The 24,781-nt window shown below is 31.9% G+C and overlaps 1 protein-coding gene across 1 annotated transcript in view; it reads left to right on the top strand.

The window, feature by feature from the left end:
- LOC308639473 (uncharacterized protein) overlaps window positions 1-24,781 on the top strand; it is a gene marked incomplete at its 3' end in the record, with an annotated part of 204,973 nt that overhangs the window by 61,002 nt on the left and 119,190 nt on the right. The window contains exon 6 of the mRNA XM_081277711.1: window positions 13,852-13,971. Within this exon, the coding sequence (XP_081133837.1) occupies window positions 13,852-13,971 (120 nt within the window). The remainder of the gene's footprint in view (window positions 1-13,851; window positions 13,972-24,781) is intronic.

Consider the following 24,781-nt stretch of genomic DNA (forward strand, 5'->3'; position numbering starts at 1 on the left):
AGACTGCCTAATGATTTTTTATGTGTTTCTTTCAGAAGACACCACAACAGCCACTATCTTTTAGTATATAAAATGTATTGATTCATCTTCAGACTGTAACATCAGAATTATAAATGCTTCTGTCTATTATACCTAGTGCTCAGACCTGAGAATTCTCATATCTACATATGAGGAATGTTAGGCAAGGTTACTATTCCAAAAATCATTTATCAAGACAACTGTTTTGGTGCCTGAAATGTTTCTCCAAACACTACATCCTTTAGGCACTTCTTTGGTTGATGATAGCTTTCAAAATGTAAGTCTTATCTGAGGGAGAGAAACATTAATGATATTGCTCAAACAATTTATTATTGCAGAGCCCTTTTGTAACACTGAAAGGAAGAAAATGTTTGAACATGACACACACTATCATTCTTCTGTGATTAGCAGAAGGCTTTTGGTTATTAGGAACCTAGAGCTAACACAGATCCAGAGGAAGAAGATAAAGTAAAACTTGAGACAATTTTTGTTTTTCCCAAATTACGGTTAGCCCTAAAGAAATATGTGTAAGCCAGTCTTACCGTTTGAAAATAAAGTAAGCACATGCACCACTTACCACTCTTAAATGTATTGACTTGGCTATTTTTGGCCTATTATTTTTTCCAATGAATTTCATGACTGATTTTTCTATTTCATGAAGAACATCATTGGAATTTTGATGGGAATAGCTTCAAACTTGTATAGCATTTTTGGAATTTTGGTTATTTTGAAAATATAAATTCTGCCAATCCAAAAACATGGGAGGTATTTCCATCTTCTAAGGTCTTCTTCAATTTCTTTCTTTAGTTTTATATAATTTTTATTTTAGAATTCTTTCACCTCTTTTGTTATTGTGAATGGGATAATTTTCCTAATTTCAACAGATACATCATTTGAGTATAGGGATGTAATTAATTTATGGACATTGATATTTTATCCTTCTACATTTATGAGTTCTGAATGTTTTCTGGTGGAATTTTTGGGGGGGGGGTTCTAAATATAGGATCACGTTGGAAAACAGAGATAGTTTGAGCTCTTCTTTTCCTATTCATATCCCTCTAATTTCCTTCTATTGCCTAATTATTCTGGCTAGAGTTTCAAGGACTACATTGAATAGAAGTGGTGAAAGTGGGCATCCCTGTCTTGTTCTGTTTTTATAGGAAGTGCTTTTTTTTCCATCAGAATGATGTTGGCCTTGGGTTTATCATATAGAGGAATCATAATCTTGAGGAATGTTCCTTGTATTCTATATTTTCTAGTGTTTTAATCATAATTGGTTGCTATATTTTGTCAATCATCATATCAAATATTACATTATACAACAGAGCAATAGTAACAAAAGCAGAATGGTAATAGCACCAAAACAGGCATGAAAAAATGGAAAAGAAGACACAGAGATAAAGCCAGATAAACACAGTTTTCTGATACTAGACAAAGGTGCCAAAAGCATACATTTAACAAATGATGCTAGGAAAACTGGAAATCCATATGTACACAAGTGAAATTTAACCCTGACTCTCACCATGCACAAATTCAACTCAAGGTGGATCAAAGACATAAGAACTAAAACAGAAACCCTGCACCTGCTAGAAGGAAATGTACATCTAACACTCCAACATATCAACTCAAGAACTTATTTCCTTAACAAGACTGCTAAAGTACAAGAAGTTAGATGAAAAAACAATAAATGGGCTGGGTTGTGTCTCAGCAATAGAGCACTTGCCTTACACATATGAAGTTCATTCATTAGCACCACATAAAAATAAACAAACAAAAAGGCACTGTGTCCATTTACAATTAAAAAAATTAAAAAAATAATAAATTGGATGACATCAAGTTCAAGAGCTTCTTCACAGCAAAGGAAACAATCAAGAGTATGAAGATAGTGCCTACAAAATGAGAGAAAATCTTTAGCTCAGACCTCAGATAGGGCATTAATATTCAGAATATATGAAGAACACCAAAAATTTAAAAGCAAAAAAAAAATCAAGCAAACAAACAGAAAATAAACCACCAAAACCCAATAAATAAATAGGCAAAGGAACTCAACAGCTGCTTCTCAAAAAAAGAAATATAAAATCAATAAAAGTGTTCAATATCTCTACTAATTAGAAAAATGCAAATTAAAACTACTCTGATATTTCATGTCACTCCAGTCAGAATGGCAATTATCAAGAATACAAGTAACAATAAATGTTGGTGAGGATGTGGGGCAAAGAGGACTCTCATACATTTTTATTGGGACTGCAAATTGGTGTAACCACTCTGGAAAGTAGTATAGAGATTCCTCACAAAACTAGGAATGGTACAACCATTTAACCCAGTTAGTCTACTTCTCAGTGTATATATCCAAAGGATTTAAAATCAGCATACTACAGTTACGCCACAACAATGTTTATAGTAACACAATTCACAATAGCTATGCTATGGAGCCAAACTAGGTGTCCTTTAGCAGATTAATGGATAAAGACAACGTGATTGATCTATATTACAATAAAGAAGAGTGACTTTATGATATTTGCTGGTAAATAGATGGATCTGGAGAGTATCATGGTAAGTGAAATAAGCCAGTCCCCCCAAACCAAAGGCCAAATGTTTTCTCTAATAACTAGTAGGTAATCCACAATAAGTGGGGAGGGGGAAAATAAAAATGCATTGGAGTAGACAAAGGGGAATGAAGGGAAGGGGCAGGGGTGGAAAAAGGGAAGACGTGGAGTAAATCTGACATAACTTCCCTAGGTAAACATAAGAATATGCCATAATGAATCTCACCATTGTATAAATTCACAAGAAATTAATTAAAGTATGGGTAAATGGGAGCAGAGTGTGGGGAGAGGGAAGGGGAAGGGGAAGGAGAGGTAATGCAGTCTGAATTAGAACAAGATATATTCCATGTTTATATAGTTATGTCAAAATGGATTCTACTGTCATATATAATTACAAAGAACTGATTTAAAAAAAGACTAAGAAGGGGAATTTCCTAAATTTAGAAGTTCTCCTGTGCATAAAACAGTGCTTTTAGCTTCAACTTTCTTATTTCTTAAAATTCATTAAAGGATTTTTCAATGTTGTTTGTAATATTTTGTAAATATAGGGGGGGAAGCAGCTTATTGTTTTGGAATAAAGGTCATTTTATACTTATAAATATATTCATTTTTTTATCTTCTATTTTATTGCATATTCCAAAAAGTGAATTTTAGCTAAAATCCATTCTTTTTCAACAACATATCATAAATATGTCAAAAACTCAATGCACTTACCTTCTTTTCAATCATTGACCTTCACTAAAAATTATTAATTCTGGCAGGTATCTTGATGTTTATGATGATGCATCCAAGAAAGATGTTTTTTTCATAATTCATTTTAACCTTCTAATCTTAATATAAGCTTATTTCTATTCCATTTAGATTACACATTCCTTGAGTAAAATGCAAAGTAGTTTCTGAAGAAGTAATTCAAAGAAATTTATAACAAGTCATATATTCTCTAAACAAATTTCTTCAAAAAATCCTTGGCTTTTAAAGCAAATGCATGCAATGTCTGATTTGGGGCAACACTTTGCACAAAGTGGGGAAAAAGGACATTACATTTCATGATACATGATACTTAGAAGTTGTATACTGAAATATGCTAATTACTAAATTAAGGGTGTGTATTTTAACCATATGAATTAATTGAAATGGTAAATTATGTCCAGAATTGCCACAGTCTGGCTGCAGCAAAATAAACGGGGGGTGACGAACAACTTGTGTACATTGATACAGCAGGAGTAGGAGCCCTTTATTGTAGGACAGGAGGGGTATTTATACATTCCACACAGCTTATCTAATTAACATAAACTAGATACAGCAGTCAACCAATAAGGAATCTCCACACTTAATGGCTTGCTGGTGTTACTTCACAAACCACTCCCTCTGTAAAATGCCAGGCACCATCCAGACTTGTTTACAGACTCTAACATTTGCCCGGCGCCATCCTGACTTGTTTACAGACTCTAACATAGAATGAGAGAAGCAGAAAAAGTTAGGATGACCCTGTATTTTGTAAGGAATTTATAAACAATTTTGTAAGGAATTTACTCTATAAACTAGCACTTTGTTTGTTTATTTACTTTTTTGTACCCAGGATTAAACCCAGCAATGCTTAGCCACTGAGCCACACCCCAAGGTTTTGTTTTGTTTTGAGGCAGAGTCTTCATAAGTTACATAGAGCCTTGCTCAGTTGCTGGAACTTGCCTTGAACTTGCAATCCTACTCCTTCAGCCTCCCAAGTTTCTGGGACTACAGGCATGTTCACTACCTTCTTAGCAGTAAAGAAGATATAGTATGAATTGTTTTGGTTAGAATTAACATTGCATATTCTCAATGTTGTTTTTCAAATTATGTTTACTAAGTAAGTTTTTCTTGGATTTGTTTGCACAATGAATAATTTGGTAGAGCATATTCACATGCAAGATATGTGCTAGAATAAATAATTGATAGTACAGATATATAACTATGTATAGAATTACCTTACCTCAACTTTGTAAAGACTTTGATAGTTAATTTTTGAAGCAGGGTAGGCTTGATTTCCCTTGTCTTTTATAAAACAAATATTTTGCGTTATCCTTTTTTATGTTAGTAATTTTGATTAATTCATTGTGAATATAGTATACAAAATGTAAATGCATGGTTATACTGATATATTGCACTGAATAAGAGTGGATGTTTATGAGCCATAAAGAAGATATTATGAAAATTAGCCTTTGATTTTCATTGGTTATTTGGTATCACCATGACATGAATTATTTATATGGCAAACTGGTTTTAACTCCATCTTCATAGTCCTATGAATATACTTTTAGAGCCTCTAATATGTGAGAATTGTGTCCAGCAATAGTATGCTTCATCTTATTCACAGCTTTTCTAATAGAAAGAAAGATGTTATTTATTCTTCTCACATCTTCATGTTTTCTTTTAAAAAGTTTTTATAATTATTTTACTTTAGTCTGAACAACAATAGTAAAAGTAAAAATTTCAAATGATATCAAAGTATAAAAAAATGAAAATTGTCCCTATACATTTCTGCTCCCCCAACAAAATGAAACACTCTAAAGGGAACAACTATCAGCTGTTGTTTACCTTTGGGACATTTTTCATACTAATTAAAATAATTTTTCACATACATAAGATGTCTTATTGTGGGTTTTTTTCCTAAATGAAAATGGGATTACATTAGAGCATTGCTTTGAAATTGCTTCTCAATGATTTTAACATAAAGGAACTATTTCCCTAATTTTTACTTTGAATTTATGATAGAATTTTTAAAATAAATTTTATTTTGCATTTCTATGGTACACTACCTGATATTATAATATACATACATATCAAAATGTTTGCTCTAGTGGTACAAATTAACATATTCATCATCTCTCATACTTAACATTTCCCTCCCCTGTGGCAAGAGCAGCTATAAATATTAATTTCACAAAAACCCTGAAGGAAAAACTACTGTCATTAACTATATTCCTCATGTTATATGTTAGATTCTTTGATTTATTCATCCTACATATTTCCTTCTTTGTATATTTGACCTACATCTCCCCTCTCCACCTACCCTGATATTGTTAACCACTACTTTATTCTATATTTTTATATAGTTGACCTCTTTTTCTTTAATTCCAAATTGTGCTAATCAACTTTCCATTATTGTGGCAAAATGCCTGATAAAAACAACTTAAATGAGAAAATAACTTATTTTGGCTCAAGGTTTCCAAATTTTCATTCCATAGTCACTTGACCCCATCACTATGGGCTTCTGATGGGTTAGAACATCATCACAGCAGGGATTTTATGGTGGAGGAAAATTGCTCTCAAGCATGGCAGCCACAAAAGGCAGGGGTCTGGGGACAAGATATACTCTTCAATAACACACTCTAATGACCCACTTCCACCATAAAGGTCTCACTTCTTAAAGTTTTTGCCATGACCCAATAATACCAACATTCAAGATCAAGTCTTCAAGCACAAACCTTTGAGGAACAGTCCAGATACAAACTATAACACACATATAGTTGAGATCATAATATATTTTTGTTCTTTCTCTGTCTCATTTCACTTATTATTATATCTTCTAGGTCTTTGTTATATCTCAGGGTCTCCTCATTTTGTGATCTGAATAAGATTTTATTAGAGAGGGGTGGGGAGATGTGTCCCAATGATGGACACCTAGGTGTTGAGAGCCACATCCGAAGGGACCCCAGCAAACTTTCAGACTGCCAGCTGATGATTGGCTCACAGCGGCCCCACCAAGATATAGCTGTTTGGCTCCTCTGCTGTGATGCTCATTGGGCTGTTTCCCTGCCCTTTCAGACCACGGAGCTGCTCATTGGGGGACTTTTTTGGCTCTGCCCAGGCGACCCAGCCAATCGGCCTCAAGAGCAGGAGGATTGTGGGAGGTGGAGAGGCTTGTGGTTTTGGGGAGAGGCTTGTGGGAAGCCAGTGGTGGCAGTTGGGCTCTGAGGGTTTTTCCTGAGGAGCTGTTTTGTTTGGCGTGTGTGGTTCTAAAAATAAAGTTAGTTTCTTTTGACAAGTGGCTCCTGATTGTGCCCAGCCATACTGTGGCATTTGGTGGCCTGTGACCTTTTTCTCACATCCTCACCAACATTTATTGTTACTTGTATTCTTGATTGTTGCCATTCTGAGTTGAGATGAAATCTCACTGTAGTTTTAATTTGTATTTCTATAATTACTACACATGCTGAACATTTTATTCATGTATCTGCTGACCATTCATATTTCTTTTGAGAGATGTCTGTTCAGTTCCTTTGCCCATTTATTGATTGGATTATTTGGTGTGTGTGTGTGTGTGTGTGTGTTCTGTTAGGTTTTTGTGTACTTTGTATATCATGGATATTAATTCCCTGACTTGTGGGTGGCAAAGATATTCTTTTATTCTGTAGGCACTCTCCTCACATTCTCAATTGTTTCCTTTGCTGAGAAGAAGCTTTTTAATCTGTACTGTCCCATTTAATGATTCTTGATTTTACTCTTTTAGGATTCTTGTTGAGGAAGTTGGTTCCTAAGCTGACATGATGGAGAGTTGGACATAAATTTTCCAGCAGACATGGGTTTATGGTCTCATGCTTAAGTCTTGATCCACTTTGAGTTGAGATTTTTGCAGGATGAGATATAGGGTTAAATTTTATTTTGCTACATATGACTTTCCAGTTTTCCAGCATCATTTGTTGAAGAGGCTATCTTTTCTCCAATGTAAGTTTATGGTGCTTTTGTCTAGATTGAGATAAATGTATTTATGTGCATTTGTCTCTGTATATTCTATTTTGTTACTTTGGTCTTTTTTCCTGTTTTGGTGCCAATACCATGCTGGTTTTTATTTTTTTTTTTTTGTTCTAATTTGTTATACATGTCAGTAGAATGCATTTTGACACATAATACATAAATGAAATATAATTTTGAATTCTTCTGGTTGTACATATTGTACAAATATTCCTGGTAGTGTAGTTATATATGCACATAAGGTAATAATATTCAATTCATTTTACTATCCTTCCTCCCCCCATATACCCTCCCCTCTTTCACTTCCGTCTGCCTAGTCCAAAGTACCTCAATTCTTCCCTAGCTGCCCCACTTATTGTGAATTATGATCTGCATTATCAGAGAAACACAATGGGCCTTTGTGGGTTTTTTAAAATTTTTTTGGGGGGGTGCTTATCTTGTTTAGCATGATATTCTCCAGCTCCATCCATTTATTAGCAAATGCCATAATTTCAATCCTTAAGATTGAGTAATAATCTATTATGTAGGGGCTAGGGATACAGCTCAGTTGGTAGAGTGCTTTCCTCACATGCACAAGGCCCTGGGTTAAATCCCCAGCACCACCAAAAACAGAAAAAAAATCCATTGTGTATGTATATTATATTTTCTTTATCCATTCATCTGTTGAGAGGCACCTAGGTTACTTCCATAGTTTAGCTATTAAGCTGCTGTAAACATTCATGTGGCTGCATCACTGTAGTATGCTAATTTTAAGTTTTTTGGGTAAAACACAAGGAATGGGAGAACTGGGTCAAATGGTTGTTCTGTTCCAAGTTTTTGAAGGAATCTCCTTACTGCTTTCCATAATGGTTTCATCAATTTGCAGTCCCACCAGCAATTTATGAGTGTACATTTTTCCTTACATCCATCAACATTTATTGTTGCCTGTATTCTTGATAACTGACATTCTGACTGGAGTGAAATGAAATATTAGAGTAGTTTTGATTTGCATTCCTCTAATTGCTAGAGATTTTGAACCTATTTTCATATATTTTTTTATCAATTTTATTTCCTCTTCTGTGAAGTGTCTGTTCAGTTCCTTAGGACATTTATTATTTGGGATATTTGGTTTATTGTTTTTAAGTTTTTTGAATTCTTTATATCCACCTGAGGTGACTAAGATAAAGATTTTCTCCTATTCTGTAGGCTTTCTCTTCATGTCATTGATTGTTTCCTTTGATGAAAAGAAGCTTGTTAGTTTGAATGTATCCCACTTATTGATTCTTGATTATACTTCTTGTGCTTTAGGAGTCTTTTTAAGGAAGTCAGATCCTATGTGGACATGGTGAAGATTTGGGCCTACTTTTTCTTCTCTTAGGTGTAGGGTCTCTGTTCTAATTCCTAAGTCTTTGATCTACTTTTTTCAAGCAATGAAATAGAAGATGCCATCAAAAGCCTACCAATCAAGAAAAACACAGGACTAGATGGATTCAAAGCAAAGTTCTACAATAAAGAAATAAAACTATTACTCCTCAAATTTCTCCATGAAATAGGAAAGGAACAAAACCTTCCAAACTCATTCTGTGAAGCTAGTATCACCCTGATACCAAAACCAGACAGACACATCAAGGAAAGAAAACTTCAGACCAATATCCCTGATGAAAATAAATGCAAAAATTCTCCATAAAATTCTGGCAAATTTCATACAAAAACATATTTAAAAGATAGTGTACCACAGGGCTGGGGTTGTTGCTCAGAGGTAGAGCACTCACCTAGCATGCATGAGGCACTGGATTCAATCCTCAGCACCACACAAAAAATAAAAATATAAAGATATTGTGTCTGCTTATAACTAAATTTTTTTAAAAAATGATAGTGCACCATAATCAAGTGGCGTTCATCCCAAGGATGCAAGGTTGGTTTGACATATGGCCATCAATAAACATAATTCATCACATGAATATATTTGAAGAAAAGAATCATATGATCATCTCAATAGATAAAGAAAAAGCATTTGTGAAAAACACAGCACACCTTCATGTTCAAAACACTAGGAAAACTAGGTATAATAGGACATATCATTCTGTTTTTATTACTGTAGCTCTGTGGTATAATTTAAGGTCTCCTATTTTGATGCCTCCTACTTCACTTTTCTCACTAAGGGTTGCTTTGTCTATTCTGGGCCTCTTACCTTATCCAAATGAATTTTGCGACTGCTTTTCCTATTTCTATGAAGATTGTCACTGGAATTTTAATAGGAATTGAATTAAATCTTCACAGTACTTTCAGTAGTATGGCCATTTTGAAGATATTAATTCTGCTTGACCAAGATCATGGGAGAGCTTTCCATCTTCTAAGATCTTCAATTTCTTTCTGTAGTGTTCTGTGGTAATCATTCTAGAGGACTTTCACTGTTTTGTTAGATTGATTTCAAAGTATTTTAATTTGGGGGGCTGGGGATGTGGCTCAAGCGGTAGCGCGCTTGCCTGGCGTGCGTGCAGCCCGGGTTCGATCCTCAGCACCACATACCAACAAAGATGTTGTGTCTGCCAAGAACTAAAATAAATAAATAAATAAATATTTTAAAAAGTATTTTAATTTTTATTAATGTTGTGAATGGGATAATTTTTCTAATTTATCTCAGCTGATTTACCATTGGTGTATAGGAGCAAAATCTATGGGTGTTGATTGTATATCCTGCTACTTTTCTGAATTCATTTATGAGTTCTAGAAGTTCTATGGTGGAGTTCTTCTAAATATAAGATTATGTCATCAGTAAATAGGGTTAGTTTGAACTCTTCTTTTGCTATTTGCATTCTTTTAATTTCTTTCTTTAGCTTAATTGTTCTGGATAGTGTTTTAAGAACTATGTTGAATAGATATGGTAAAAAAGGTTATCTATTCCTACATTGTTCCAATATTTTTGAGGTCATGCTTGAATTTTTTCTCCATTTAGAATGATGTTGGCCTTGTTTTTAATGTGTATGGCTTTTACAATGTTGAGGTATGTTTGTACTATCCCTATTTTTTCTAGTGCTCTGAACATGAATGAATGCTATATTGTTATATCAAATGCTTATTCTGCATCTATTGAGATGATCACATGATTCTTTAAGTCTATTGATGTAGTAAATTATGTTTCGTGATTTCTGTATGTTGAATCAACCTTGTATGCCTGTGATGAAACCCACTTGATCATAGTGCACTATTTTGTTAAATATGTTTTTTGTATGTGATTTACCAGTATTTTATTAAAAATTTTTGCATCTATGTTCATCAGGTATATTGATCTGGAATTTTCTTTTTTTTTTGATGTATCTTTGGCTGGTTTTGTTAACAGGGAGATAATCACTTCATAAAATGAGTTTGTAAAGAGTCCCTCATTTTCTCTTTCTTGGAATAATTTCAAGAGTATTATTGTTGCTTCCTCTTTGAAGGTCTGATAGAACTTGGCTGAGAATCCATCTTGTCTGGGCTTTTATTTATCTTGTCTGGGCTTTTATTTATTAGTATTTTGATGGCATTTTCATTTTCATTGTTTGAAATTAATCTGTGTAAATTTTCTATGTCCTACTGATTCAACTTGGATAGTAACATTCTCTAGAATTTTTTAACATCTTAAAGATTTTCTATTTTATTAGAATATAAATTTTCAAAATTATTCCTGATTATCATCTTTATTTCAGTAGTTTCTGTGGTGATATTTCCTTTTTCATCAAGGATTGTAGAAATTTTAGTTTTCCCTCTTTCTCTTGGTTAATTTGGCTAAGGATATATCAATTTTATTTATTTTTTTAAAGAACCAAATTTTTGTGTGGTTGATTTTTTTGTGTGTGTGTGCTTGTTTCAATTATATTGATTTCACCTCTGATATTAATTATTTCCTCTCTTTTACTACTTTTTATGTTGACTTGTTCTTTTTCTAGTGCCTTGAGATGTAATGTTAGATTATTTATTTGGTGACATTTTATTCTTTTAATGAAAGAGTTCAATGCATTGGACTTTCTTCTTAGAACCACCTTTATAGTATCCCAGATATTTTGATATGTTGTGTTACTATTCTCATTTATCTCCAATTTTTTAAAATTTCATCTTTGATTCGATTATTCAATAGTGCATTATTTAACATCCAGGTATTAGAGTGGCTTATATTTTTTATTTTATGGTTGTCTGATAAAATGCAAAATGTTATCTCTGTTTTTTTGTATTTGCTAAAAATTGCTTTGTGGCCTAAGATATGGTCAGTTTTAGAGAAGGATCCATGTGCTGCTAAGAAAGTATATTCAATCTTTGATGGATGAAATATTCTATATGTGTTGCTTAAGTCCAAATAAATAATCAATTGTATTTTTTAGTCCTGTGGGTTTTTTAAATTTAATTTTTGTTTGGAAGCTCTAGCTAATGATGATAAAGGTATATTAATGATTCCAATATTATTGTGTTGTGGCTTATTTTATTCTTGAAATTGAGAAGCATTTGTTTGATGTATGCTCCAAATTTGGTTGTTGATGGGTGAAATAGTCTATAGATGTCTTTTAGGTCCATTTAATTTATAATATTTTGTTTATGAATATGTCTAGATAATCTATGTCTATATCTATGTCTAGGAATATGTCTATTATCTATGTCTAGATAATCTGTTCTATTGCTCAGAGAGGTGTGTGGGAGTCATCCTGTAGAATTGTCTTATGGTCTCCTGATTCTTAATAATGAGAAGGTTTTCTTTTATGTATATTGGTGCAATGTTGATTGGGGCATAAATATTTACAGTCATTGTATCTTATTTTAGGGTGATTCCCTTCACCAGTTTGAAGAGACCCTTTAGGTCTCTTCCAATTAATTTTGGTTTAGTCTACTTTATCAGATATGAAAGTAGCTACCACGGCTAGCTCTCAGTCTCAATTTATGTGGCATATCTTTTCCCATCCTTTAACCTTCATTCTGATTATGTCTTTGCCTTTAACATGAATCTCTTGTAAACAAGATATGGTTGGTTCCTGCTTTTAAAGCCATTCTGCCCCCTCTATTTTTCAGATTGGAGAGTTTAGAGCATTCACATGTATTGTCTTAATAGGTAGATGATTTTTATTTCCTGCCATTTTGCTTTATTTCTAATAATTAATTCAGACTTTATTCTCCTTTAGTTGACAATTCTTCTAGTGAGATTCATTCATAAACCTCAGTTAGAGCCCAAATTCTCTATTGGAACTATATTTCATTTATTAAGATGACAATTAACAAATATCTACTAGGGTCTAGGCACTCATTTTAGTAATGGAAGTTCAAACAGCCTGAAGATAAGTCTCTTGCCTTAAATGTTATATTGTAATAGCCTACATTTCCCCATTTCAAAATGAATGGATAGGACTAGATGTTATTTAAGGTAATAGAAAACATAAATATTCTGGGATTCTGCTTTAGAAAACAAACATGCCTGAAACTATAACCTGTGCCATATTATTATTTTTTATTTTAAATTATATTTATATCAAATTAAAATATTTACCAGGAATAATATATATATTTGGTGCCAGAACGTACATTTTTTAACTAATTTTTTTCAGTCTCTATGGGTGTAGGCTATTCTTCCTTTTTAACATTTTAGTTGCTGTTTTCAATGTTCTCTTTACTTAAAGTTATTGTTAAATTTACTCTTTCTACATATTCTTGAAACTTCAAGAATTGATTTTGTGCCATAATATTCACCAACAACAAATACGTATATATATCTATATATGGTGAAACATTTTAAGTGATTAAGAGTGAAAGAGTTATATGTAAGCTATAGTGCCCACACTAAAGTTTTCAATAGAGAGGTAGGTGGTATATTGGGTCATTATTTATGACTCCTTCTACATAGAATTTTTAATTCCTTTCCTTACCATTAACTGACATTTAAAAATCAAATTATGTATTGTATTAATACAAAATGTTAAAATTTTCACAGTTTGTGTTTCCATTAGGTTTTTTTTCTGTATTAAAATGATGTCCTAAGCAAATCAGTGAGACCCTGTCACTAAATAAAATACAAAATAGGGCTGGAGATGTGGCTCAGTAGTTGAGTGCCTCCAAGTTCAAATCCCAGTACCACTCCAAAAAAGGGATGTGATAATATAATTCCTAAAGTCTTATCTATACTGGGATATAAAAAACTGTTAAAATATGCATTTTGAAGTAAAGCCAAAGTAAATAAACATTTATGGATGTCACAATGAGTAAATTTAATATTGACCTTGTTTCTCTATTCGTGAGATTCTGAGTGATGCTTATTATCTTCTTATGCACTTATATAAAATACACTTTTTATAAAATTCCTATGGAAAAATGCCTGAATAAGTGAACATTTAAAATGCATTTTCAACTCTATTCACTCATCACCAGTTGTACTTTGATATTATACATTTGACTCACTCAGGAAACCTTTATTATTTGTAGCACAAATAAAACACTTTTCACCCTGCTTGAGAGTCTTGTAATATCTTACTTAGAATACATAGTCAAATTTTAAGATAGAAATTATGCATTAACACTGAATTAACATCAATTATGAGTTTAATTTTGTTTTCTTCTTTTCTAGTGCAAGGGTGTAACTAAAATCTGTCATTACATAATTGCTCTGCCACCTGATATCCCAGGACCTGAAATACAAATTCCAGCATTCATGAACCCTGAAGAGAGGCCATCTAGGGTTCAAGTGGTAAGCAGTTTTAAACAATGATTTATAATTAATGTAAAGAATGTATAAAAGGTTTACAAATGTCTCTCAAATTCTAAAACAGAAATCATTTATGCATTTTTTAATTTCCTTCTAAAGTTTCTCAAAATATGCAATACATTAAATGGTACAATCTCATATTTTCCCATGTAGTCAATTATATTAATTTTAAGCAAATATTTTACATACCATTGAAATATATGCCACAATTTAGTCAATCAATTATTGTCATATTTAGATGATTGCTAGTTTTGGGTGCTGAAAATAAAGCTGATATAATTATCTTTGTTAAGTATATTTCTAAAATTTGACTAATTTCTTTGGACATATTCTCGATTATGATTACATTAACTTTGTACAACTGTTTTAAAGATTATTTGTACTTTTAAATTATCTAGAAGAATTCTAACAATATTCCCACAAATATTGATTCTTATTTCTTTTCCTTATTACTGCAAGAATTATAAAATGAAATATGATTTTTTGTTTTAATTGCATGGACATTTTCTTACATATAATATATGTTTTGCTGTTTGATCCATTTCTTTAACTTCATTGTTAGGGTAAATTATTCTTATTTGAAATTATCAAATATTCATTATAGAAAAATTAGAAAAACATTTAAAATATTTAACTATTAGCAATATTTATGCATTTTCTTCCTGTCTTTATTTTTTACTTATATAATTATCAAACACACATTCACACATACATTTAACCATGTGATAGAACATAATCTACTTGATTTTTTATTGTTGTGTATTAAAATTATTTTATATTATCATTCTGCTATTATTATAAATAATGCATGGATACATATAATTATGAAGATTCAAACATAAGGCTTTTTGGTTTCAGGACGAGATGTAATTATTGGCCCAAGGTTTATGAACATCTTTAGCTTTCTTAATATATATCAATAAATTGTTTCACTAAATAACTACTCAATTTACACTTGTATCAGTATCATACATGTATAAGCAATTCATAATGCTTTTACAATTTAAGCAAATGGAATTATCTAAGTGAACGATAATCCTTATCATAATCATAATCACTTTTATATTCCCAATCTAGTATGATATTAAATGTTTTCCTTTATATTAGCTAGCCATTTTAGCCATTTTTTGGCTGGATTTTTTGTTCATAACCCTTGGAAATTAATCACTGGGGATTTAGTGATAATTTATTGTTATTATATTATTTATATGTGTATATGTGAAATTTGTTATAAATATTCTCACAGGACACTGCGGTAAGGAATTTTAAGTTCAAAATTAGAAAGAATAATTTCTAAAGAAGTCAGATTGCATTTTTAAGGGTGCTATTTTCATCTATTAACAAATGATTTTATCTATGTGAATTTCCTATATTTTTTAAGTAACATAGTTATGACTTACCTCTCCAAACGAAGGGTAAAATAATTTTCAGATTTTTTCCAACAGAAAGAATGATTTAATGGAAAAAAATTTCAAGCTATTGTATGAAGTATCTCTTCAAATATCCTGCTAGTTTTTTTTCAGAATCATTTTCACCTTTTACCAAATCTTTACTCTTATCTACCTTTGCATAATTAAATTATTTTCACAGTTACATGAAACACCTAACTTCAATGTGACTTAATAAAAGTGAGTGGATAGAGATATATACTGAATGCAAAACGAATATGACATTGTATGCTGATGGTGATTTAAAATATTATTCAGTACATTTGCTTTCTCAAAGATAGTCAAATAGAATTTTAACATCATTATGCAAAATATATAAATCCAAAACATGTTAGGAAATAAAGCTCATAAATGCAGTGGGAAAGATATTATAAAATTAGTATAAACTAGAGCATGAACTAGTTTTCTTAAAATCTCTACTTTACCACTAACTACCTAGATATGAATTGAGCCAGTAATATTTTTCTCTAATCTTTAGTTTTCTCATATATAAAATGAAGAACATGGGTGAATAACATCTGAGGTCACTTGTAGTTCTGTGATGTGAACATAGCTTAACAGGACCAAGTCTTACTTCTCTCCACAATGTCCTTGCAAAAAAATCATTGGCTAATGAAATTATTTGTGGTAAATTAATTCCTAACATGGAAATGGATTAAATGTTATCAATTTTCATCAAAATGTTTGCTTGTAACCACAGATTCTTCTGTATTAAGGGTGGAAGTAAAGGGGGTAGTAGTGTGAAGGATATCAAATAAAATTAATCAATACTGACTATTTGTTAAGCACAAGCAACAGGAAAGAATTCAAGTTTTGAAGAGCCTAGACATTATACAGTTTGGGGTTATTCTTTAAAATTATTTAAAAAAATAAACAAATTAAATATTTAGAATGAGAAAAATAACAATAGATTATGAATTTAAAAAAGATGAAAAATATTGCAAGAGACAAATACTCTTGGGGTCTTAGAAGGGGCTTGTACAAGAGAGGGGCCCTGAGATGTACTTCATTTGATTCATGGTAAATCCATCTATGGCATTGGCATGTTTTTCCTCTTCATACTTCTCTTTGGCTCCACTCCTTATCTTTAACAGTTCTTCTAACTCCATGGATACAAGTAATGTGAAAGAAGAAAACAACATTGCAAGTCAAACGTAAATACTATTATACATATGGCTTTGTGTCAGCAAGGAATGTACCAAGCCAGTATGTGTCCTTCTTATTCAACTACCTGAATTATTTTTGTTTTATCTCATTAAGTGCTGACCATAACATTGCAACCATTTTCACATGGGCAAATAGGTGTTAGGGGATGCTTTCATTTAGATAGCTAAAGAAATTTACCCACAAATGTGGGCATATCCAAACTCCATATGTAATAACCAAGTTTCTCATCTGAGTCTATTGTTTTATGTTCAGGGAAGTGTACTGGCATGGTCACATCTTCTCTACCAACATCTTTTCATGCTCATCTTTCATCTAAAATGTTTGTTCTGTGTGCTTTCTGTGCATTTGTTTTGTGGATAATTATGAGCAATGGTTTGATCAAAGGATTAAGAGAAATAATCATGTTTTTCTTGTGACAGTCCAAAAATTCTTATAAATTCTGAGCCTTTATCACATGCTATAGTTTTCAATTATGGTTTCCTCTGCTTTTTGTCAATTATCTAAAACATAACATTTGCAATATCTCAATCCTATAAGTGGACAATGATACTATACTCAATTATGAAATCTACTATGTTCCAAGAAATTGTGATATCAAAGCCAATTCTTATTATGAACACCAGCAATCCAAAACAAAAATTAATCACAAGATATTTAACTATATCTTTGGAATATAGCATATACCATGGTAATTAATAGATGTGGAAATAATTCAATATGATTTTAAGAAACTTATAGAAGAAAGTTTCCAGAAATGTATAGATTGCAGGAAAATTCAGCCTTAGTGTGCAAGAAAGAAAGAAATTAAGAAGTGTATTTTTTTAAGACAACCAAAAGTATATCCAGTGTGTTTTAACATTTAAAAATTTATTATTTTACTCTGTGGGCTTTGTTGTTTTAAAACAAATCAATAGTGGATTCATTTTCAAATAATAAAAGGTTACAAAAGAATTACAAAGTACATGCTTATATGGTGAAACATTGCACAGCTATGATATTTTCATTATAAAATTCATCAAATAAGAAATATTTTGTATCCCCAAAATGTGTCATACGATCCATTATGGAAATCTGTTATTTAGATTAAAAAAATGATTGTGTTCTTCTACCTTTACTAACCAGGTTTCAGATTTTATCTACTCCCATGTGACAATGGCAAACAATGAACTATGTTACAAAATTATTGAGCTTAGATATTCCATCTTTGCTCAGAAGGAAAATGTTAGAATCACTTAGCTGACACTGTTTCCATTCTAATGGCAGGACCCAGGATATAAACCAGTAGCCCACATCAGACACTAACTAGGCTTGCTATATTATGGATGAACCTTTCTGGAGCAACCCATTGGCTATTGGTTGATCTTGATATGCATACAGCAGTAGCTAGCCTGAGTAAGATAGCTGTGTTACAATATGTTCACCTGTAAGATATTTTACAAAAGCTCAGATTTAAAGAATGAACAATAGACTTGGAAATAACAAAGTAGGTTTCATAATCTTTGTGCTTCCTTATTTTCCCATTCCATCTCTTTTTCTTTCCCTCCATGCTCTCTTCCATTTACTTCCAGTGTGGTATAATCAGTTACTGGCCTACCCATAACCTTTCTTCCACAAATGTTTCCCCAGTGAATTTCAGTTCTACAAACAAAAAAAATAAATAAAAAAATAAAAAAACAGCCATGATCCTAAAAAGTAAATTTCCTGAAAGACACAATTCCATGAATATTGTTCTCTTGAATAAAAGAAGATAATTTTGTGTCTCACACAATTTTTAAAAATCTGCATGTATACAATTAGCCAATATTTGTACAGTCACATTGTTTACTTTCACATACATCATTTCTTTTGAAATATATACCATGATCACATTTTGTCCTCAAAATTTCTCTGATAGACAGGGCAGTAATGATTATCATACCTACTTTTAAATTTTTAAAAATCAAGACATAGATGTACAATATGCCCTTCTACCCCTTTTTGCCACTGATATCTGTCAAGTTCAGTTGTGTCATCAAAATCACCTACTTATTCATTTAATCATCTGTGGTCAGGTATCTTGCCTCAGAATCTAATGCAAAATTTCACCACTCTCCAAAAGATGGCCCCTATCCAACTCTAAATCCCTTTTAATCTCAGATTATAACCTTACCTCCCTCTTCAGAAAAAAATATTGGGCCAATGAATTATGAACTTCTTGTGAGTACCTCCAATAATGGAAAACTTGGCATTTGTTGTCAACATTATGACTGAAAAGAACCAGAAATGCTTGACAAATTTTAAAAAGCTTTAAAGACATTGGGAAGCTAACAGTCAAAGAAAAATATGGGACCAAAATTGGCAAAGTAAGGAAACCTAGACTATAAAATTATGCAAGACAGAAGACAATGACATCAGAAAAAATGGAATGCTACTTTTTAAAATGAAAAAAGTGCTGAAAGAAAATAACTGTCAACTTAGAATTCTATGTCCTTTTAAAATGTCCTTCAAAAATGAAAGTGAATATAGACTTTCTGAACAAGATGAACTGAGAAATCGTTACTGAAACATCCAACAAAAGCTCTTCAGAAGAAGAAAATTGATCCCTGATGGAAACTTGAGGATGCAGAAAAGAATGAGGAGCAACAAAAATGGTAAATATGTATGTAAATCTAAATGATTATTGACTGTGTACAGTGATAATAACAATAACAATGATTTGGGGCTTAAAATATATAAATTTATACTCATTACAACAGTAAAAAAAATAGGAAGGGAGGAGGGTAAATTGAGTTTACATGTTCTAGGGTCTTTGCATTATCCAAGAATTAAGAAAGTACTGTGAGAAACCATGAATGCTTATGGTAACAACTAAAAGAATAATAAAATATGTATAGCTATAAATAAATATAGGGGAAATTGGTAGTATTAGCTGAAGATAAAACAAGAAAGGATAAAAATTGGCAGGAAAACTGGGTATTCAGTAGTAAGGTGGTAGATTTACACAAAAATACCAGTAATAACACTAAATTTAAATACAGAAAAAGCTCCAATTAAAAGAAAAAAGAAATGTCATATGAGGTAGGAAAAAACCCTAGAGTCTGTTTACAAGAAATTCACCTAATATAAAAATATACAATACTTGAAGGTAAATAGAAAAAAAATGTGCCATTTAAATAGTTGTTGAAAGAAAGCTGGCATATCAAAATTAAGCAGACTTTGAGATTTAAAAAATTACTAGAAATAAAGATGGTTATTTCAAAAAATAAAAATGTTAGTTTCACCATAAAAGTGAAGCAATTTTAAATAAATATGCATATAATCATAACATAGGCACAAATTAAAGGAAAAGTTGTAAATCTCTCAGTCTCAAACTTACAAAATTATTCTTATCCATAAGCAATCTTACTTCATTCCCCTGCATGTACAGTGAGACGATTTCTCCTCCATTATAAATAAAATCCTCTTATCCTCTTGTGTCTTCCAGTACCTTGTTTCTTTCAATTTTTGTTTACATATTGACTTTCTACTCACTTATTTATTCGTTACAGTCAATATATAGACACTCTCAAGTGTCTTCCATTCCACAAAATAAAATAGTCCTTTATTCTGCTTCTTTTAACTATCTTATTGCCTTCTTCACTTTTAATCCAAGATTGCTAGAAAGACAATGTTATGAATCCCTCACTTCCCATCCACTGCTTCACCCTCAGAAATTAAGCTCCTGCCCTAACTGCTCTCCTGAAACTTTAGGCCTCATCTTATTTATCTGCAATGCAGTTGATCACTGCTTCTTTGAAACTTTCCTCCATTAACTTTTGTGAAATTACATTTCCTGGATTCTCCTCCTAATTATCTGACCATATTTCTCAGTGTTTTTCATGAGATTCAGTTTATTTGTTCCATAATTTTTGATGTTCTACTGTACTTTATCCTGAAGTGTTTTTCGTCTGCTCCCTTTACATCAGTGTTTTTCAGAGTATGTTCTTTTGACTATACAGTCACTTGTTAAAAATGCAGATTCATTCCAGGCACCATGGCAGAAGCCTGTAATCCCAGGGGCTCAGGAGGCTGAGTCAGGAAGATTAAAAATTCAAAGTCAGTGTCAGCAATTTACTCAGCCTCTAAGCAATTTAGTGAGGTCCTATCTCAAAGCTTAAAAAAAAAAGGTGGGTATCTGGGGATGTGGCTTACTGGTTAAGTGATGCTGGATTCAATCCCTGGTACCAAAAAAACATGTAGATTAATGAACTGTACTTTCACATCTTCTAAATCAGAATCTAAAAAAGTGGGGCCTAGAAATATGTAGTTTTAAAAGAAACTCTCAGTGTTTCTGATGCAAACCAATGTTTGTGAAGTGCTGCTTCCCTTTAGGTAATTTCACTTTAAGGAAATTGCCAAGGTTTCTACTATTCATATGCTGATAACTTCCAAACTATGTATCTTCACTTAGATTTCTCCCTCAAGTAAAAAATTAATTATGATTATACTTGTCTGTTAAAAGGAAGAATACAGAAATGTGATTCAGGACACAGAGTACTGTATTAGAAGTCATAAAACTTAGGTTTGCCATCTTGGTTGTATTAATTACTAGAGGATAAATAGTGCTCAATAAAATTGAGATCATTAATGGTTAAAATGATTAGGATACTAGTGAATATTCTGATGTTTCATATCTTAATCAGCTATTGTTTATAGAGAATTCCAGCAAATCATTTATCTCCTTACTTTCCAATCAAAAAGTAGAAATATAAATGAAATATAATAAGTGAAAATTTTCAAAACAGAATAAAAATTGCAAATTTTCTATGGGGATAATTATTCTTTCTCAAGAAAAACAGTGTTAAGTATAATCTGATTATCTTTGAAAGAGAAATTTACTATGAATCTACAAAAAGTTGCTTTTGACAGATAAGCACGATGAGCTTATGTAGAAGTAAAAAATGTAATAATTACAAAGACATATTTTGCCTCAAATTGGTGTACTATAGAATAGAAATAGAGCAGCTATTTAGTCCATTGGTTAACCAATCGAAGATTTGATATTGTCTTAGGCACCCACTATATGCCAGTCACCCCCTGCTTTGATAAAGAGGATATGCCACATCTCTCAAAATTGCAGTCTAACAAAGGGCAGTATAGTAAAAGAGTTATTTGAACTAAGAAAAATTTAAACTTTAATTCCTTTATCATGGTATAATTCTAAATTAATTCTTCATGGATCTCTTGTGGATGATATAAATCTTTTTTTAATATTTATTTCTTAGTTGTAATTGAACACAATACCTTATTTATGTATTTTTATGTGGTGCTGAGGATGGAACCCAGGGCACTGCACTTGCTAGGTGAGTGCTCTACAGCTGAACCACAACCTCAGCCCTGGATGGTATAAATCTTAACAAGCAATGAAAGTATTAATTTGAGGGTACATTACCCAAATCAGTATGACTTAATTTATCTCAGAAAGGAGACAGTCATTAGTAGTTTATAGAAGACACCATTATATTTGGTTATGATATCTTTCTAAATTTTTATATGATGCTGTGGTAAGGCCAGTTTGTCTGACATAAATTAAATGTTTACCAACAACAACCTAGAAATTTTAGTATATATCAATAATGAACTTATGTTTCTGTTCCTTAAGTTATCTTTTTCACAGGCACTCCTCAATGCAAGTAGATACACTAACATTGTGGCTGCTTAAAAAATTATTTTGTTTTGTCTGATAATTTTAATATAAATAATAATAAAAACAGAGTCTGTAATAATCCTGGGACATTTTAAACAGGGGATTGTGGACAGGAGAGAAAAATGGGAACTGACTTGTTCCTTGGTGTAAGGAAAAGCTAGATTTATATATTATAGGCAATAGTGAACTAGAAGAAAGCATATTGTTGCCCCAGAACTAATAATAACTAATTAATTTTAAGTGAGTTATTCCTACCTCTAAAATTTTGAAAATAATTTACTTGGGTAAATGCAGTCTTTTTCTTCCTTCATGAATTTAAGCAAACTTTATTTTCATCTACTTAAGCATATTATTGTTCTTTATAATAACTAAATCATTTTAAAATTTTATTGGTTCTTCTGCATACATGGAAATCCAAGCAAATCAATTTTTAAAATATAATCTATCATTTTCCCCCACAACCCATTTTCCCTAAGTTAGATGAAAATGGGGAAAATATGGCCCTATGTTATCACTAAGGTTTTTGTTTGTTTGTTTTATAAACTATGTAATGGACTTATTCTTAAAAGCAAATTAACTCTTTATTTCAATTGTAATCATATATCAATATTTACAACTCTAGCTTCCTAGCATCCTATCTGGTTCTGAATCCTATCATCCCAGCTAAGGTTCTTTATTTTTTAATGTTTACTCTAATACTTAAGAACATTTAACATTTTTTCATATGTTTGATTCAAATTGCATGCATCAGTTTTTAGCTACCAAAGACTGAGTGGAGGACACTAAAGGGATGGGACTGGTTAATATAGGGAAATATCATAGTCAATAAATCACAAATTTTATTGTTGGAAACATAGATTAATTATTTTGGGCTTCATTTTGCTAATTTTTCAAATTTCCTGGAAAAAAAAAAAAAAAAAAAAAAAAAAAAAAAAAAAAAAAAACCTTGATCAGTGCAAGGATTTTAAGTCAAGTTTTTGTCAGTGTTTTTTTTTTTTTTTAATAGCAGTGATTTTAAAGAAAACAGTAATTTAAAATTACATCAGGTATCATTCAACATATCAAATTAGGAAATAAAGTTATTAGCTGCACTTTTGAAATAAAACTAATTATAGTGTCAATGATAAATAAAGCCAAACACTTGTTAAAGAAAGTTAAAAAAATTTATTCAGTAATAACTATGGAAATAGTAGAGAGATCTCACTGAAACCTGAGCTCAACTCTACCAAAACAAAAGGCAGGAAACTGTAAATACTGAGGTTTGCTAAAGAGAATGTACTAAAGGACTTAAAGGAGAGAGTTTGGTCCATGTGAGTAGGCCATATGGGTTTGTTAATTCATACTTATCCAAGGGAGAGACAAACTTCTCTTATATTTATGACAGGAGGTAGTGGTATAAGTGGGACCAATGTGATCATGAAACTTAGGCCCTTACCCTCCCATAGGGACTAGAAATAAGAGGTATCTCTTTGAATGGTTGCATTTGAAAGATGATTGCATGATTCTTGGGGAGATAGTTCTGTGTTGTAGATGATTTATGTCTCAATAGGAAGAGAGAATTATTCATAATTGCCAGCTTTTTAAAATAACTCTTTTAAGGGGCTGGGGATGTGGCTCAAGCGGTAGCGCGCTCGCCTGGCATGCGTGCGGCCGGGGTTCGATCCTCAGCACCACATACCAACAAAGATGTTGTGTCCGCCGAGAACTAAAAAAAAATAAATAAATATTAAAAATTCTCTCTCTCACTCTCTCTCCTCTCTCACTCTCTAAAAAATAAAAAATAAAAAAAAATAAAATAACTCTTTTAAGAAGAGGTTAATGGCCTATTGTCCTATGATGAGGACTAGCCTAAAATGAGCAGTTAACTCTCCTAGTTTTTAGCTGTTGTAGGAAGTCATTTTAAGGAAGGCTGGGATCATAGTAGGAACATGACCTTGTCTGTCAGAAACCATGCTAGAGTTTCTTAAAGTCTCTTATTGCACGGATTTATGTGGAGTGATTATGATTTTTGCATTTTTCAGTAGAAATTCATTTGTCATTTGGGTTGCTACAAATTAATGCTGTAATTCATAGGGACATGAAGATGTGAGTGGCAGAACATGAGGTTAAGGGAATAATTCTATAAAATGGGCCTACTGTGCTGACCCCCTACATGCTTTATATTAGCTTTAACTCTGTGTTTAGTAGAGAGATTCTTAAGCTGTGTCACTTAGGGCTTTCTTGGAAAAGTTTGGGCTTTTATGTGCTACATCACATATTTTAGACCAATGTGGGAGATAAATATTGGGGCTAGATAATCATATCAGCAAAACAGAAATACAGAACAATCTCACTTATATAGGAGATTTAAAAGACTTGTCAGTCTCAATTTCACTTTGAAACAAACTTGTGACTCTGACAGTCTTTTTATCTTTATTTTTATTTATTTATTTTTATGTGATGCTGAAGACCAAAGCCAGTGCCCCATGCATGAAAGGCAAGCACTCTACCAATGAGGTACAACCCCAACCCT

Source organism: Spermophilus citellus (genome assembly GCF_964194105.1).
Source record: "Spermophilus citellus genome assembly, chromosome: X".
Lineage (NCBI taxonomy): Eukaryota > Metazoa > Chordata > Mammalia > Rodentia > Sciuridae > Spermophilus > Spermophilus citellus.